Source organism: Pagrus major, chromosome 11 (genome assembly GCF_040436345.1).
Source record: "Pagrus major chromosome 11, Pma_NU_1.0".
Classification (NCBI taxonomy): domain Eukaryota; kingdom Metazoa; phylum Chordata; class Actinopteri; order Spariformes; family Sparidae; genus Pagrus; species Pagrus major.
In genome coordinates, this window is record NC_133225.1 from 23,399,658 (window position 1) to 23,416,374 (window position 16,717).

At 41.4% G+C, this 16,717-nt stretch overlaps 1 protein-coding gene across 1 annotated transcript; it reads right to left on the reverse strand.

Moving 5' to 3' along the window:
- Positions 1–1,756: 1,756 nt before the first annotated feature.
- On the reverse strand, positions 1,757–14,569 carry LOC141004583 (nuclear receptor subfamily 2 group F member 6-like). The gene is made up of 5 exons (XM_073476160.1): positions 12,875–14,569; positions 11,114–11,208; positions 5,519–5,853; positions 5,139–5,385; positions 1,757–4,666 (listed from the first exon to the last, which is right to left on the reverse strand). Exons 1-5 carry the CDS (start codon positions 13,141–13,143, stop codon positions 4,392–4,394), a joined length of 1,221 nt encoding a protein of 406 aa, XP_073332261.1. The 5' UTR covers positions 13,144–14,569; the 3' UTR covers positions 1,757–4,391.
- Between the last annotated feature and the right edge of the window lie 2,148 nt (positions 14,570–16,717).

Genomic DNA, 16,717 nt, shown 5'->3' on the forward strand with positions numbered 1-16,717 from the left:
CCTGGTTTGGAGCAAGGAACCTGAAAAAGAAAGAAGGGTCATTACGTCACCGAATCTCGCTTTGGGGCCAGACTGCAGTGCCAGTTCTATTGAAGTCAATGGGTGATGCATGGAGAAACACACTAAAACCCAACACATCTACGTCGTGAGAAAATGAAAGAACACACTTCAGACGGTAGTGTAACCACTGATTCTTACCCGAAATGATCTACAGAGCTGATAATGTTGTGATCAAACGTGGCAGGTCAGGAGCCTTTCCTACACAAATTTGAGGAAAGGAACAACGTGTCGATAAAAAAATTAGTTGTTAACCTCTCTGAAGTGTGTTCTTTCATTTTCTGGAGGCATTTCTTCATCAGAAGTCATACGGCGTAGATATGTTGGGTTGAAGTGTGTTTGTCAATGCTTTTCTCATAGACTTCAATACAGCTGACACCACAGTCTGGCCCAAAGCGAGATTCGGTGACTTAATGACCCTTCCTTCTTTTGTAGGTTCCTCGCTTTGGAGAAATCTGCAGCTAGGTGCATCTGCAGTGAGCGTCCAGCAGGGAGAGCAGCAGCACTGCTGATCCAATCACAGTCAGCTCAGTGTAAGCTGCTGCTGCCCTCTTTTGGTTAACTGCTCTGAAAACATTTTACTAGAGCAGTTTACTGGCGTCATTGTACACAGTATGTGTCATTTTTAACTGTTTTTCAGTTGGCTTACAAAAAAATCCATACTGGTATCCTTTTGAAGTTGATGTGACAAAACATCGATCACAGTCTAACTTTCGATCGTCACTACCAATTAAACCTCACATAAAGAAAGCAGAATAAACACTAATATCCCTGTACTAGTAGTATACTTGCAAGTGTACTACTTCAATACTTCTTGGGACTACATGGGCCCAGCTTTTAGTTTATAAAAGTATAATTCTGAATATACTTTGAGTAAGACTAGTTAAGTTTGAGGACACAACTAGCTTTATTTTGTACTCCAACTACTCTGTGAACTATACTATCAGTGAAGTTACAGGTACTGGTTATATACTTTTTAGTTACTGCGAGTAAACTTGCATATAGTTTACTAGTTATGTAACACTTATCCACATTTTATTTCTTGAAAGTATACTTTAAGTAATCTTTAGGTAAGAGTAGTGAAGTGAAAATATTAGCCAAATATACTTAGACTCTTCTGTATAATTGTAGGTATAAACAAAGTATACTTAAACATAACTTTGTTAAGTACATCTCTTGAACATACAAACTGAAAGCATGCTCTAAACTGACTTCTTGTCTAACATTCATTGTCAGTTTTTTTGAGAATTTCGACAAAAAGAAAAGGTCATGTAAATACAAGGCTTTTAACCTTTTTGCCAGAAGAGTTCTTGGATCTTGGAAAGAGAATTTAAATGAAATTCATTAAGATGTAATAAGACTGCTTCAAAGCTTTTAAGAGCTAGCAAATAGTTGGCTTTTTTTCTTTTTTTGCTTGATTAAACAAATTAAACAATTAATTGATGACCAAAGTTGCTGTCAGATTGTCTGTTAATTAAATTACCAGTTAACAGACTAATTGCTGAAGTTACAAGAAAAATGAAGACAGTCCTTATAACTCACTGAAATGTCACATTGTAGTTGTGTATTTTGATTAGACAAATATAAGAATTTGAGTTTTTGCAGTGTTTACATGAAAATGACTGTCAGTGTCTCTGATTTTTACAGATGTGTGTGCAGTGCCTTTCAATGTCTCAGATACTCAAGTCATCCACGGAAGGAATGTGCATACTTTTATTTCTAGTAATGCAAAAATAACCAGTCAGCCATACGAACTTCTTTTGCATTTTTACGTTTGGCATGATCATAGAAACATGCTTCTTTTCAACATAAAGCTACACAGTCAAATCAGTACAGTTTATATTCCAACAAATAACACAAAGTGATTCAAGGACAGCGTGACGAGCTTTTGATGACGGTGTTCGACAGCATCGGGGATATCATGTCCATCTTTGCTTTTTTAAAATTAAAAAAACTCAGACCACAAACAGACATTTCCACAACTCCACATTGTCATTTCTTTCAGTCAGTTAATTTGGCAAGAAACACATTTGTCACATTCAGCTGCAGTTAATGGCAATAACACACATGAATGTGACTTCTAGTACCCTTTATCTCAGTACCAACAAACACCATAACCTTTACAACAGTACCTTACATAAGCATAATCATCTGAAAGTGACCTCTGTCTGTTACGCCACGCTAACACACATCTTTCAAAGGGGAACCATGAATGTGACGGAAAAAAAAAAAATCAGCAAAATGAACAAAGCAGAGGAAACAATCTCAGCTCAAACTTTCAAGCATTAACTTTCAAAACATTCTCAAATATATTTTGGCCAAAGTCAGGTGGACAAACAGGTCAAAAGGGGAAATATTGTTACTGTTTATGGTTTCTGTGATACGTTGATCCCTTTATGTTTATCTTTAGCACATGAACACACAATCTTTGTCTTGGATGTATAAAACATGAGGTAATAATGTTAGACAGGGATGTGACTGTCTGAGGAGCCAGGGTGTGTTTGAGTACATTCACCTCCACTTTCTGCTGCAGGAACATTATTGTATAATGTACTATATTGAAGAGTTGCACAAAAATTTGGGAAATAGTTATCCACTTCCTTGCGTACAGAGGAGGGCTGGACATTATATCGATATTGTATTGTTAGCGTGATATAAGACTAGCCTATATTTGGTCTTAGATTTTGGATGTCTTGCAGATGTCGGTGTGAGTTACGTTGGAAAGACGTAGTACGGGGAGCATTTGCTTATTTGTCTTTTCGTTCCAACGTAACTACAACATCTACAAGATGGTGTCTATGAGTGCTGTCTGGGAAGCTGGAACCAGGTGCTTCTTAGCTTAGCATTGCATTGCAACTGGAAACAGCTAGCCTGGCTCCAGGTAACAAAAACAGTAACAAAAAACACCAATCAGCACCTGGAAAAATTTCAAATTAACAATTTTGTCATGTCAACATCTTGTTGGGCTTGTTTGGCTGGGAGCTGTTGCAAACAGTAAGGAGTCACTTTAAAAAAACAAGATATAAGTTGTTACTAAGTGACCTTTAGGCAGATTTAGATTCCTTTGGACAGAGTCAGGCTAGCTGTTTCCCTTTGTTTCCAGTCTTTATGCTAAGCTAGGTAACACGCTACAGCTATCACAATATAAGTTTTCTTAGTACCCGATTATCGTGGCCAGAAGAATTCACTATAATGATATTACTGTGATATCTATAACTTTTTTGGGGGAAAATGCTAGCAATCGAATCCATCTTTAACTTTGTTTACTGTGTGTTTTGGCTCTTTTTTGGCAAATAAATGCCGGTAAAATACAAGTGTAGGGAGGTGGAGAGGGTCTGTAACTATAACTGTAAAAAAAGAGAAAAATTACACTCCATTAATGGTGAAAAGGCAACCAGATGAACTCAAACAAAAGACTCAGAAGGTCTAATTTTCCTGGATAATTCACATGATATTATCATATGTGTATTATTAACACAATATCAATATTTCATTTTTTTAACATCACGGTTATCGCGAATGTCATGATATCGCCGCACCCCTATAACGTGCTTGTACAGACGTGTAACGGGTTCAATTTTCTTGTCTAAATCTGCAAGAAAGCAAATAAACACATCCCCAAAATTTTGAACAATTCTTCAAAACATACAAAATGTCTGCTCTTGTATACGCAGTGCTTCAAATAGTACACTATACAATACAATGCCCACATCTCTTCTTTGTTTTAATGCTGTACAAGGTGACACTTTGCAGTCATCATAGATATATTTGGTAACAAAGTTTGATATTTTGTCGCACATATCAAACATGACACAACTTTAGGTATGATCTGCACAACATGTCCTACTTGTGACAATTAAAGCTCTGAAGCTGCCACCGTCGGCCTGTGAGAGTGGCACTGATATGGCTTCATTTAGAGGGAAAACACACAGAGACTGGGTTCAAACTGAGTCACAATAGGGGTGATGTGGGAGGAGGTAGTACAGGCACATGGCCTCATGTTAGAGTCTGCAATTTAACTAAAGCCCTGTTGTTTTTGTCCAGAATGAGACGGAGAGAGATCAGAAGGAGGTCAGAGCACAACTGACAAGTGCTGCAAACATATATTTAAAGATAGTTACACATTTTTGTTTCCCTGAAAGCAGCTTTGGTGTGACTTCCTCCGAACTTTGCAGAGCTGAGGTGGAAAAAAGCTACGTTCACAAACAAGGACCCTATACTTGTGAGATCCCGGTTTGTATTCATAACATTCAGTTTGTACTTTTATGTAATCTTCTTGAGCTCTGATTCCCCCCAATCTGATCTCGGCCTGTCTCACTCTGGAGTCAGCGGGTTCACTGTCCCGGTGCGTAGGGCCAGCTGATGGAGCTTCCTGATAGCTGCATGTCTCGGATCAGCGTCTCGATCGGTGTCTTGCCCACCAGACGCATGAAGAAGAGCTGGGAGATGAGGTTGGCCGGCACGGCGCGCAGAGCCGGGAGGCGCAGCAGTAAACGGCCGAAGCGTTGAGGCTGGTTGGGATACTGCAACCTCTCGTACTCTGTCAGGGCCACCTGGGCCTTCTCCTGCAGGGACTCCACGTGGGCCGGGTCAGTTAGACCACATGCATCTGTAAGGCATAGACAGAGGATTTTGTCACATTTTTTATTTTACTGCTGCTTTGTTGGCGGTGCAACATGGTGGACTCTGTGGAAGACTCTAAGGTAGCAAAAACACAATGATTCCCAGTTTCAGCTCATTATACACTAATGGAAACATAAATATTATCATTATTTACATTTCTGCCAACTAAATCCTGCTAAATCTTACACAGTGGACGTTTTAATTGACTTGTGAAGTGGTATCAATCACTTGATTGTGCCCCTTCAGTGAGGTCAGAGGTCACAGTCAGTCAAATCAAAGGATTCTTTGAGCTGGTGGAGATTTAATGTCTTACTGTCTCATAAACTTGAACCCTGTCTGACACCTCACACAGACAGTTTTGTTTTGTTTTCTATAAAGACACTCGGTGACCAGTCACGACATCAAGTTACAGCAGTTTTCACCACTCAGATAACCTTGTAAAAACTAACCAAACCCACCTGGTGAGAAGAGTGCGATGGCTTTGAGGCAGCTGTACTCGGCCGTGTCCACCTGCAGCCTGTTCAGCTTGTCCACCTGGTCCTGGAAAACCCTGACCTGGTCCATGAAGGACACCACGCGCTCAGCGGACATGGGCGACGAGTGAAACCCAGCAGCTGCCAGCAGAGGAGCCATGTGTATGGGCAGAGCAGACTGAGCCGCGTTCAGGATGAAGAGCTCGCTCCAGCTCAGCCTCAGCAGCGCCACCTGTGTTTTTATGTAGTAGGAGAAGGACAAGAGTTACAAGTGAAAAGAAAAGAAAAGAAAAGAAAAGAAAAGAAAAGAAAAGAAAAGAAAAGAAAAGAAAAGAAAAGAAAAGGGACTGTATGTCTTGGCTGACCTGCTCTGAGACAGGCAGTTCTGGGAAGTATGGGATGTTTCTGGCCCACTCGATGGTGCTGAAGAGGAGCCGGGCAGCAAGCTCACAGATGCTGTCGATGCCCATGACGGAGCCTCCGCTCGCAGACGTCTGCATCTGTGCCTGACTGTACGGGGCCCCGTAGCGGCTGTTGGGGTACGGCTCAGCCCGGAGGAGCTGGGAGATGAGCTCTGACACCGGCTGCCCGTTGAAGTAGTCCGCCCCGATGTGACCTGGCACCGCCCCTCCAACCCCACCCGCCATCGAGTTTGGACTGATACCAGGGTGAGATGGAGGAATTCGGCCCCGCTGGACGGCTGCAGAGAGAGAGGAGAGAACAGAATGAGAATCAGATGCACTGTCTGAGAAATGGCAGATGCTTGTTGATGTTTGGAAGATGTTGGAGGAGACATTTCAACTTTCTCTGAAATTCCAAGGAATAAAATCCATTGACTCACTTTCAGCCAAGTGATCTTGGCTGATTTGTTTAAAAAAAAATGACTAAAGGAGGAACCAAAGTACATATCCTCGACCACCATTATTTATTAATTTCACTATTATCTCATGCACCCACTTGAAATACACATGGCTTGTGTATCACAAAATGGTGACCTCTAATTGCATTTTGATTAAAGTTCACATCCTTTATTATTGAAAGAAATATTACATTTGGTGGATTGTGCAGCCTTGGTGGTGGTTTGTCCTCCTCCTCCTCCTCCTACTGTGTTCTGTGGTTCTCTACGCTTTTGATTCAACAACTCAGGAAATTACAGCTTTTAGTTTGAGTAGTGATTGGAAGGTCGCAAAAAAATCAATTAACAACCTGAGTAACATGTAACAGAACATAGAGCCTTTTGTCCTCATCATCATCGAAACTCATAGAAGACACATTATCGCTGTTCTGTGAAAACAACCTTGCACAAAAACATGTTTTCAGCTCTCTTTTCTATAGATATCCTAATGATTTAGCAGTACTTAAGAGGAAGGACATTTTTCTCAACCAATACAGGATAGTTTTTCTGAGAGGAAAAAAAAGATGAGTACAAGATAGAAGAAGAAGAAGAAGAATGTCCAATATTCACTCTTTTGGCTCTGTTTTGGTCTCCGCCAACCCCTGACAGAAATGTCTGTTTTTTTAGCTGCTAAATGCTTCACTATTAGGTGTTTGCCAGGCAGTGTACAATGGATTTATCAGAGCTTTTGCTTTGTCTTTTGCTTCTGGAAACATGGCTAATGAGAGCGAACCAAAACATTGTTGTTGTGCGCCGAAAAACCAAAACATTAAGCTGAAAGATGCCACAATGGTCTCTCTCTTGACATGCAATATATCCAAAATGTATTTGTTTACAGGTCTAATTTGCAAGAAAGGCCAGAGTTTGAAGGGGGAACTAGCTGCGACAGAGGTCAGTTTGAAGACAGTGGATACAGTACAGAGGTGATTTATAGCGGCTCCGATCAGGGCTATGACGGCTGGGACAACAAGACACGGCAGGCGGGGAAAGAGAGGTGTGCATCAGCAAAGAGCGAAAACGGTCTGTAGAGCTGGAATATTTTCACATCTTACTCAGTGAATTGAGGATTTATTTGACCAAACCCAAGCCTGTTGGCTTTGAGTTTGTTTTTGTTTATGTCAAGTTCAAATGAAGTGTGTTTTACAAAGAGTTAACAAAGGCTCGTCAAAGGCCCTGTCCACACACACAGGTATTTCTTAAAATGAAGCTTTTTTCTGTGTTTTGGTTTAAGGTCTCTGAAAACGGACCTTTTGGAAAACTCCTTCCATGGTGAAGATATTCAGAAACTCATTTTTGGAGACAAATACATTTATCAGTGTTTGTAGCATCACTGGCAAATGTGACATCAGAGTACGTGTTATGATATTGGAATGTTTTAGTTTGTACGGTGATGGAATGGCTGTTTTATTATTCAACTTTATATTAAGAAAGACACAAACAGTCGATGATAAAACAATGATGGAGAGAAAAGAGAGACAAAAAGAGATTATTTCTGAAACTGTGCTAAAATGCTCTTCTGAACGGAGATATCTAACCCTGTTTCTAATGATACCTGTGTAAAAGTGGACTAGGCCGTAGAGAGAAACTTAAATTCAGACAGTGTAGGATTTAATTTTTTGTTTAGTGAGAAAAAAAGGTGCAAATATTTCTCATTTGTTGTTATTTTGTGAGTAAATTTTATTGACTTAGACTAAGCAGCAAACTCATGGTATGAGGAGACAGGACAAGCCAGGGCTAGCAGGTTAGCATGCTAACTTCAGTGGATACCTCTGTACAGTATATAGATGTCTTTGACACACACTGTTGTTTTTTCACTTTCTGTTGATGATGTTAGGTCATTGTTTTAATGATAAACACCAAAAGTGCAAGTGCACAAAGAACAATACGTGTTGTTTTAAATTGTAGTAAATGTACTGTAGTAAAAAAATTCCAATGGCAAAATCTCAGTTGAAGCCGTGACTTTGTGCCTCCCTGACTGGGTTAAAGGTGAAAAAGACATTTCCAGGTAATGTGGAAACAGTTCAACCTGCGTCACGGCCACAGTCAGCATGGTTCATTAATAACCAGTCCCAATATAACCCCTGACATACTGTCACCTCAGTGCACATTATGTATGGGACAGCTCGTGGTATCCACTGACACAGACTGAAATACAAGCACGGTTAGGTAATAGCTGACTAGAATACAATTACAAATGGGTTTGAAATAGTTTGTGATGTGCTAATGAGGAAATTAAATGAAAATAATTACGCCAGGGGAAATGGGGGTCATCTCTTCTTACTACTAATCAACCTCGCAGAAATTAAGCTAATCATAACTGTAATTAAATGGATATATATAGTTTTCAATGGAGACATTTCAGTGAGGTTTGACGGAGCAGAAGACTGAGTCACCTCGTCAACTTGCTTGTGTCTGTTATGCAAATCCAACATGGTCGCCTCTAGTCGGCCCCGTCGTCCCTGGAGCTCAACAGCTGCAGGGAGTCGAGCACCGCCGTGAAAACATGCTTTGGTTGACAGTATAAATATTGTGCTGCGATCACTGGTAAATGTCAGCCTGTTTCTGTTGAAGCAAGCACTTTCTCAGCAAACTACCAATTTCTGGTATTTATGTTTCTGTATGTGTGTTTCTGGGTATTTGTGCATTTGTGGGTTTGCTTTGCTTTGCTTTGAGTGTTTGTACGTGAATCACAGTGCTTGTTAGTATGTAAAGGAGAGGATGTGATTAGTTTAAATGTCAGTGCATTTCCATTTTATGATGCATTAGTCTGCTATGTTTCAGGGGGAAATGTGGTGCTTTTGATATGTTTTTGCACTCCACTATATTTATTTGACTGTTTTTCAGAATATATTATATGAAAAATGTGATTACTTTGTAACTGTGATATAAATAAGTCAGGATTTAACTATCCTACAACATTAAAATGCTGCTTAGAGTTTACATTACACAAGTAACTAGAATGGCACTCAGTAGAGCGTATACCTCTGCCAAGGCCCAGCAGTTCCCTTTTATTCAATCTAATCAAATATCAAATAAGAGATATTTAAATCCACTACATCACCTTTTTTTATTTGGATCCATCAAGATTCATGCGTTATTCACTGAGAAATTAACAAACATGTAAAGAAAAAAATGTCTACACTTGCAATGTTAAAGACAGTTTATCTGGATCTGCACCAAAAGTTAATGGGGTCTACTCTGGGCCAAGACCCATCCTCCATCCAAGCTTCATGAAAATCTGTTCAGTAGTTTTTGTGTAATCCTGCTGACAAATGAACCCAAAAGACTGACACAGGTGAAAACAAAGCCTCCTTGGCAGAGGTGAAAATAAATGAAAATGTTCTTTTCTTCAGTAAAATTTAAACGGCAGCACTCTAACTTTTAAAAGTGTATGTTTACGTGGTTTCTACTTTTTCTATTTAATTAAACTGATGTTCAATGATTTATTTATTTATTTTGGCCACTTGGGGGCAGCACAACAAGCTCTAAACAGACATGACTGACATGCAGTATTATCATCTTTTAAGATGCTACGGCCAATATGTTCATGATCAGTTGCTTATTTACACATCCAGCAGTTACGGAGCAGCATAAGTATTCATGCAGGATCAAATTACTGTCCACCAGATGAATTGAAGTCCAATATTCACACCTTTTTTTTGCTCTGTTTTGGTCTCCACCAACTCTTGATGGAAACATCTGGCTTTTTATTGATTGAAGGTTCTCAGTCATCCAGGTCATGGTACATCTAGGTGGTGTATCGTAGGCAACTGGACTTGTTTCAGCTTCTTGAAGATGTTTCACCTCTCATCCAAGAGGCTTCTTCACTTCTAACTAACTGTCTTATGCCACCTCCATCTATGTCAAACTGGAACGACCGTCTTTGAACAGAGGAGGTGGCCTACGACATTACTTAACACCCACCTACAATGCTGTACTGAGTTCTCTCCCCAGACAGCTTAACAACCATTCACACCTGGGCTCACCTAGCCCTAGCAACCCCCATGAAGGCTGGTTTGACCAACGACCCACAAGTGGCCCTAACGACTCTGAAACTCAGAGCTCACACATGTCCTTCATGACTCTGTAAGGTCACGGAGTGTAAAAGCCTGCAACTCCAGGCCAGTTGACTACGATACAGCACCTAGATCTGGCTTTTTAGTTGCTAAATGCTCCATCATGTTCACCTATTAGTTGCTAACTGTCTCTACCCCGTGTTTGGTCTTTACCAGGCAGTATAATGGATTTATCAGAACTTTAAAATGTATTTTTGTAGGCTAGCCCGGAAGTGAGCGGTTCCCTCGACAAAAAGCCAATGAGATTTTTTGATTGGATTTTGAATCATTGTACGTTTTGCTCAGCAAGATAACTTTACAAATAAACAGCACTTTTATGATTATTGAAGCGTAAATTTAATCGCCCAAAGTAAAAAGCTAATGTTAGGCTTTAAACAAACTACATCATTTTCGCATCGAATCAACGTCACAACGACTCTTTACTATAAATTCATCAATCTACAAGTTGTAAAGCTGAGTTAGAATAGTTTGCGACTAAAGTCGGCCTGTCAATACCGACTAGTGAGTAGATGATTCTCCGTGTTCGGTGTGATGACGTTGAATCTCCCCGGCAACCTGTTAGCCGCCGCCGTTTTTAAGACATGTACACATTCATTCAAACTTGGGGTATTTACTGACATATATTTTATCATAGAACATGACGTGAAAATATCCTAAGCTTGTGGTAACCGCCAACCTTATTTCAGGCATCTAACCAAAAGCCCACCATTCCTGCGGCACTGTATTATTAAAAAACAGATGCGTGTTGCTTCTGGAAACATGGCAAATGACAGTGAACCCAAACAGTTCAGTTGTGTGCTGTGAAAAAAACTAAATATTGAGCTAAAAAGGTCCATAGAGATGAGGGGAACTACAGAGTTATAGGTTTGTTCCCATGGAAATGACGTAGTTAGGTCTTAGACTTTTCTTCTTTAGCAGTGATTCATATGTCTGTTTAAAAAAAAAAATGCTTTTGCCTGCTGTGCTCATGGATGACAGAGTTTTCATACCTTCTTTGCGCATTCCAACACGGAAACATTTCTTCAGACGACAGTATTGGCACTGGTTGCGGTGATGCTGGTCGATTTGGCATTCTCGATTGGATCTGCACAAAGGAAAGAAAAGATAAGGTGAGTTTCCATGAAGGAAAAGAGTCCCCCCCCCCCCCCCCTCTCACTGACCCCTGTGATGAGTGAACTGTGCGAGCTGGCGTGGCTGAAAAGCTATCAAGGCTATGACCTTTGTAAATCATCGGCCCTATACGCCCTTGTGTTGCCTTTTACAGCAGGACGAGGTCTGCCAACGTTTCACAAAGAGAGCAAGCGAGAAAGAGAGAGAGTCCTTTTCAGTCCTGGACACGACAAATTTAAAAGACACCTTCCATGTAGAGTTATGCATTATTATGTGGAAATAATAACTGTATTCAGGGGCTGAGAGTATGTCTTAGTAAGAGCAGAGAATTGAGTTGCTACGTTGTGTTCTGGTGGTGAAGAATAATGGGAATGTTGACCTTCTCAAGCAATCCATCCTCACATGACTGACCTTCAGGCCCTTCATTTCTTTTCTTTTTTTCCCCGTGGGCTGTTTGTGAGACGTATCCAAGGTTGAGAACATATTCTGGAGTGAGAAATGCTATCTGCTTCATGAATGTGACTGCCTATATAACAGCTTATATACATAGATGGTTGCACCTACTTTAACCCCCCTCCACACACACATTTATACACAGCATTCAGAAGCACTATATATCATTTATAAGTGTTTATAACAGAGCATAATGCCGACTGATATGTTGATTTTATACCGCCGATATGAAAACATTTCTTTTTACAGATCACAAAGCAGAAAAGATGCTTGGGGTCATTTAAAATTAAAATTTCAGTGAAGTTTATTGTTTCAGTTCGCAGCTGTCATTCTGGACAATACAGTTTACTGTAACTGCAAAATATCCTCCTTCACTGACATTATATCTTCGACACAAGTGTTTGATAGCCACATTTAAAGAATTATTGCAAAAAAATGTGCATCTATATACGTATATTGGCCGATATATAGATATCAGGATGTGTTGTTCCCTAAAATAAAAAACAATCGAGTATCAGTCGGGCTCGAGCTATAAGCAGAAAGAATGACATTATTGTACAATATCTACCAACTTCTCTTATAAAGACACATCTTATATTATCACAATTGTATTTTACTTTATTGTCATTAAATGTCTATACACCTGTGATTGCCCACAAAAGTTATAATTGTTCACAAATAGATTAAAGGGGCACTATGTTGTTTTGGAGAAGAAATGCAAACTGCAGAATTTTTATATTTACAATATCAATGAGGTAATAACACAAACTCAGAATATTTATCTTATCCATATCTGAATAAACAAGCTGTTCTCAGAGGAAAATAAGGTCCCCAGAACAGAAGCTAGAAAGGTGGCAGGGTCCGCCACATATAAACAAAGTAAAACAGTATGAAACTGTGTCGTCCTTTAAGGTCAGTTTGTCTATTCAGTTTACTCAGTCATGAAAACAAATAGAGTTTGTTTATTTAGTTTGTTTAACAACATAGTGCACCTTTAATAAACACCTATATCATCGTAGCAGAACTGCCTTATAGTGTGTTAAAAAACAACTATTCAATGCTAAGTAAAATGTCAAGTAGATTGTCAACAAAAAGACAATATAGTTCAATAAAAACAGTGAGCAAAGTAAATGAAACGTGTGTTCAAATTATCAGCAAAATCAGTCAGATTTCCCAGCAGCCCTCACCTGCAGGAGTAGTTGAGGCTTCGTCTGATGCTCCTCTTAAAGAAGCTCTTGCAGCCCTCGCAGGTGAACACGCCGTAGTGCTTTCCGCTGGACTTGTCCCCGCACACCACACAGTCCACCACGCAGGCCTTGTCCTCGTCCCCGACGTCCACATCGCTGCTCCCGGCCTGAGGCGAGACGTCCTCTTCCTCCCTCCTCAGGTAAGCCTTCTCCCCCAGTCCATTAGTGTCCCCGTTGGGGTTGCCCCAACCCCCGCTCACCATGGCCATATTCTCTGAGACGCGCAGTCCTGTGAGTGGATCATACACAGACCCGCCCGGTCCCCCAACGTCCAGCTAACCTTAAAGTCTAGAAACTGACTCCAGAAGACGAAAACAGTGGATCCAGGTTTGTATAAAAGGCAGGTTTTGTCCGATGAGTGAGATAAAAAGTCGACTCCCTTGCGTTGACCTTTCTCCCCTTTGCCGTCTGGTTGTTATGACCTAGAGGTCCTTCCCGGTGCTGTTTTCTCTCTCTTCTTTAATCTCTCCGCTCTTGTCTTTCACCCCTTGTGCTCGCTGCCCTGACCTCTGATCAATGGCTCCCGAGGTCTGAGAAAACTTCAGACACTCACTGAGTGGTTCAGAGTTCAGGCAGGAGAAAAGGGTGCCGCCTTGCTCTTTTCACAGGAAACAATAAATTACACTTTGACTCCTTCTCTCTTTCTCCCTCCCTCTCACTTTCTCTCTCTCCCCCACACCCCCGGAAGAAGTAGTATAAAAATCGCACCTCACCTATCCCCTCAGCGTGGTGAAGAGGGACAAAACAAAGTCGCTCTCCGAATGTAAAAGAAGCTCTGCCCCTCTCTCAGCGCACGACTTTCTCTCAAAAGAACAAGCAAGTGGGAGGAAAATAACACACAGCTCCCCTTAGAGCAGGGTTAAAGTGCCCTGCCCTCTGCTCCAACTTATAAACTCGTCCAACCAGTTCCTGCTGCGTGGAGGTGTTATCTGCTGATCTGAGGCAGTTCGAGTCCAGACTCACTCTTGACTTGTCAGGCCTGTTACTGAGGCAGAGGTGATAGTGATGAAGAGTAAAAATGAGAAAAAAACACTCATGGGGAGTTTTGGAACTTGGATTTTGTTTCTTTCTTTGGTATTGTGAGAGGAGACGACCGCAGCCAAACAGAGCCGGCTGAAACGTATTCCACACTTGACACTTAAGCAAAAAGAAGTGTTGAGAAAGATACTTCTCCTTTCTCTCATGAGACAAGTCCTCCTCTTCTGTGTCTGTGGTGAAATGATGTTTTCTTGCGGCTCCTCCAACTCTTCACAGCCTGTCGTGTCAGAGGCTCAAATGTCACAGAAAAAAAACAACAAGCCAAAACAAAAGCAGAGTTGAGAAATATCCCCCTCTCTCTCTGCAGAGCTCCACAAAGTGTTGCCTCTCTCTTCCTTCTCTTGCTTTGTCAGTGCTTGTCCATCCAGCAGTAACAACCAGAGGCCAGAACCTCTCTACATTCCCTGTCAGCAAGTCAGGGTGTACTGTTGCACTCTTTACTATTCTGCCCGTCCTTTTTTTCCCCTTCTCCTCCTTCCTTTCTTTCTTTCTGTTGGCCCCGGCAGGAATAAATTAGGCAAACAAGCGCAGGAAAAACACGGTCACGGACCTTCTAGTGAAAGCCAGACGCCGCAGCAGTGTAGAGCGGCGGAGAGAGATATCCTCCTCTGCTGCTCCTCTCAATCCCCTCTCTGTGTCTGTGCCTCACTCCCTCCTTTAGGGAGAGTGAGCGTGTGTCTGTGTGCTGAGGGATTTGACACTGCTATTCAAGCCCTGCCGTTGCCATGGCACTGGATGCCTTATAAGGCCAGTGGAGTCAAAGAGCACAGAGTGGGCTGCAGCCACACACACACACACACACCCACGCACACACACACACACACACATGCACAGAGAGAAAGAATGCCTGGCTGCCTGACTGGCTGCCTGTTTCCCCCTCTGACCCCGGGCCAGCCTTGGAGCAAACCCCAACACTGTTGCTGTAACACAAAGAGGGGAGGGGGGGCCTCGGGGCCGACACACAGTGAGCGAGCGCATGGCACTCACACTCATGTTCTCCACTCCACTCTAATCCCAAAGAATTCCCCCGACTTTGTTGACCCAATAATAACAGGAGGGAGGGCCTGTTGTTGCTGTTGAGCAACTTGTCAAAAGGTTATATGATACACCACCGGCTCCTTTTCACACCTGCTGCACACGCTCACAGGTCTGTGTGGAGGAAGAGCTGCTGTGTCCGGAGTGGTTGTGATTTGTGTGCATGTTTTGGCTGATAACTGATTGCAGATATTATCCGACTCATGTTGGCGGATAACGATAAATGCCCTCATTCTTTTCCTCTGTAGAATTAATATATCATTATGCCTACTCTTATCATGATGGCCCACTGGCAGATGCCTATAATGCTTTTACAAATGTAGAAAACTACTTAGTTAACAGTTTGTGTACTGTGCACATAAATAAAGTAACATAGAGCGATGTAGTTTGTAGTCAAAACCAGGAAGTCAGTTAGCATTTTTGCGCATCCGATCCCTCGTCTCAAAGTCTATGAGGTTTTTGATTTGGTTTTCATCACCACAGGCTTAAGATATTTACATGTTTTGCTCTACGACATAAAATACATCATTAAATGTCCCACAATTGAATTATAAAGGTGTTTAGTATTATAGCATGTCCATAAAGTTATTTGACCTGTATAATAAATGTACTGTTAGTCAGTATTGATTGTAAATCCAACCAGCCCATTGTCCTGACTGGATACCGCATCTATCTAGTAGACGAACAGCCCTATATGCAGTGAGGTGGAGAATAAGGTTATGGAGGTCAGGGGGTGCAGGTGGGGTGGACATGTAGTAGCCCAGCTCTCTTGCAGGAGACCGGAGTTCACCACCCACCACAAACTGGCATCATCAATCATGTAACGTTAACCAAGTGTTTTAGTTGGCTAATCATATTTTATTTGCCATAAAACTGACCTTTGCTCAGACTCGACCATGACAATAGTTAATGCAAAGCCAAGTTATCAGGGTTATTTCTTCAGAGCCACAAAAGACATCACACAACCTTTCTACAACCCTGTCTCCTAAAAGGTAAATGGATAAGTTCACCCAAAAATGAACATTTTGTCATTATCTGCTCACCCCCCATAATCTGTCGATGGAAAGTCGGGTGAGGTTTTGTAGTCCACAAAACATTTCTGGAGCTTCACAGCAAAATACGAGGGAAAAACGACCGCCTCCGACATTTTCTGTAACTTATAGAAACGATAATCTGACATCAACACCAGCTTCATGCCGTGATTGGTCAGCATGTGTGGTGGTGAGAAAATAGCAGAGAAAGTCGCTGTTATTCCCAGTACGTATTGTAAATAATGTAGCCAGTTATGCACCTCACCTGTCAGAGTGACCTTTCAGAACAACTACACACACGTTTGATTTCTCACAAGGTCACAGATCGCGTCATATGAATGAGTTGTTTTCAAGTATAACATGGACTATTTACATTTTAATTGGAAACATAATTTCTGCCATTATTATCTTCCTAATGGCGATGAACAATAGGGATTTTTTTCAGTGATACCAATCGATGATAATCACCTGTTTCTCATGACCAATACAGATAAGACGCCCAAGAGTTTTTTTGTATTGTAGTTTATGCACAGCTGAAGGTAAGAAAGGCTCAGATGTACTGAGCAAAGATGGACGATTTAGTGTTGCATAGCTCTAACAAGACTTGTTATGTTAAAACTATTGTCATCATCTCAGTCACATTTGCAAACATCCACACCGGCGGTGACATGATTGACCC

Bases quoted from the DNA above. Each gene is read 5' to 3' on its own strand.
- LOC141004583 (XM_073476160.1), bottom strand. From the start codon at position 13,143: ATGGCCATGGTGAGCGGGGGTTGGGGCAACCCCAACGGGGACACTAAT. The intron at 11,209-12,874 runs GTGAGGGCTGCT...TCCTTTGTGCAG, and splicing joins AGCCTCAACTACTCCTGCAG to ATCCAATCGAGAATGCCAAA. The intron at 5,854-11,113 runs GTATGAAAACTC...CTCTCTCTGCAG, and splicing joins TGTTGGAATGCGCAAAGAAG to CCGTCCAGCGGGGCCGAATT.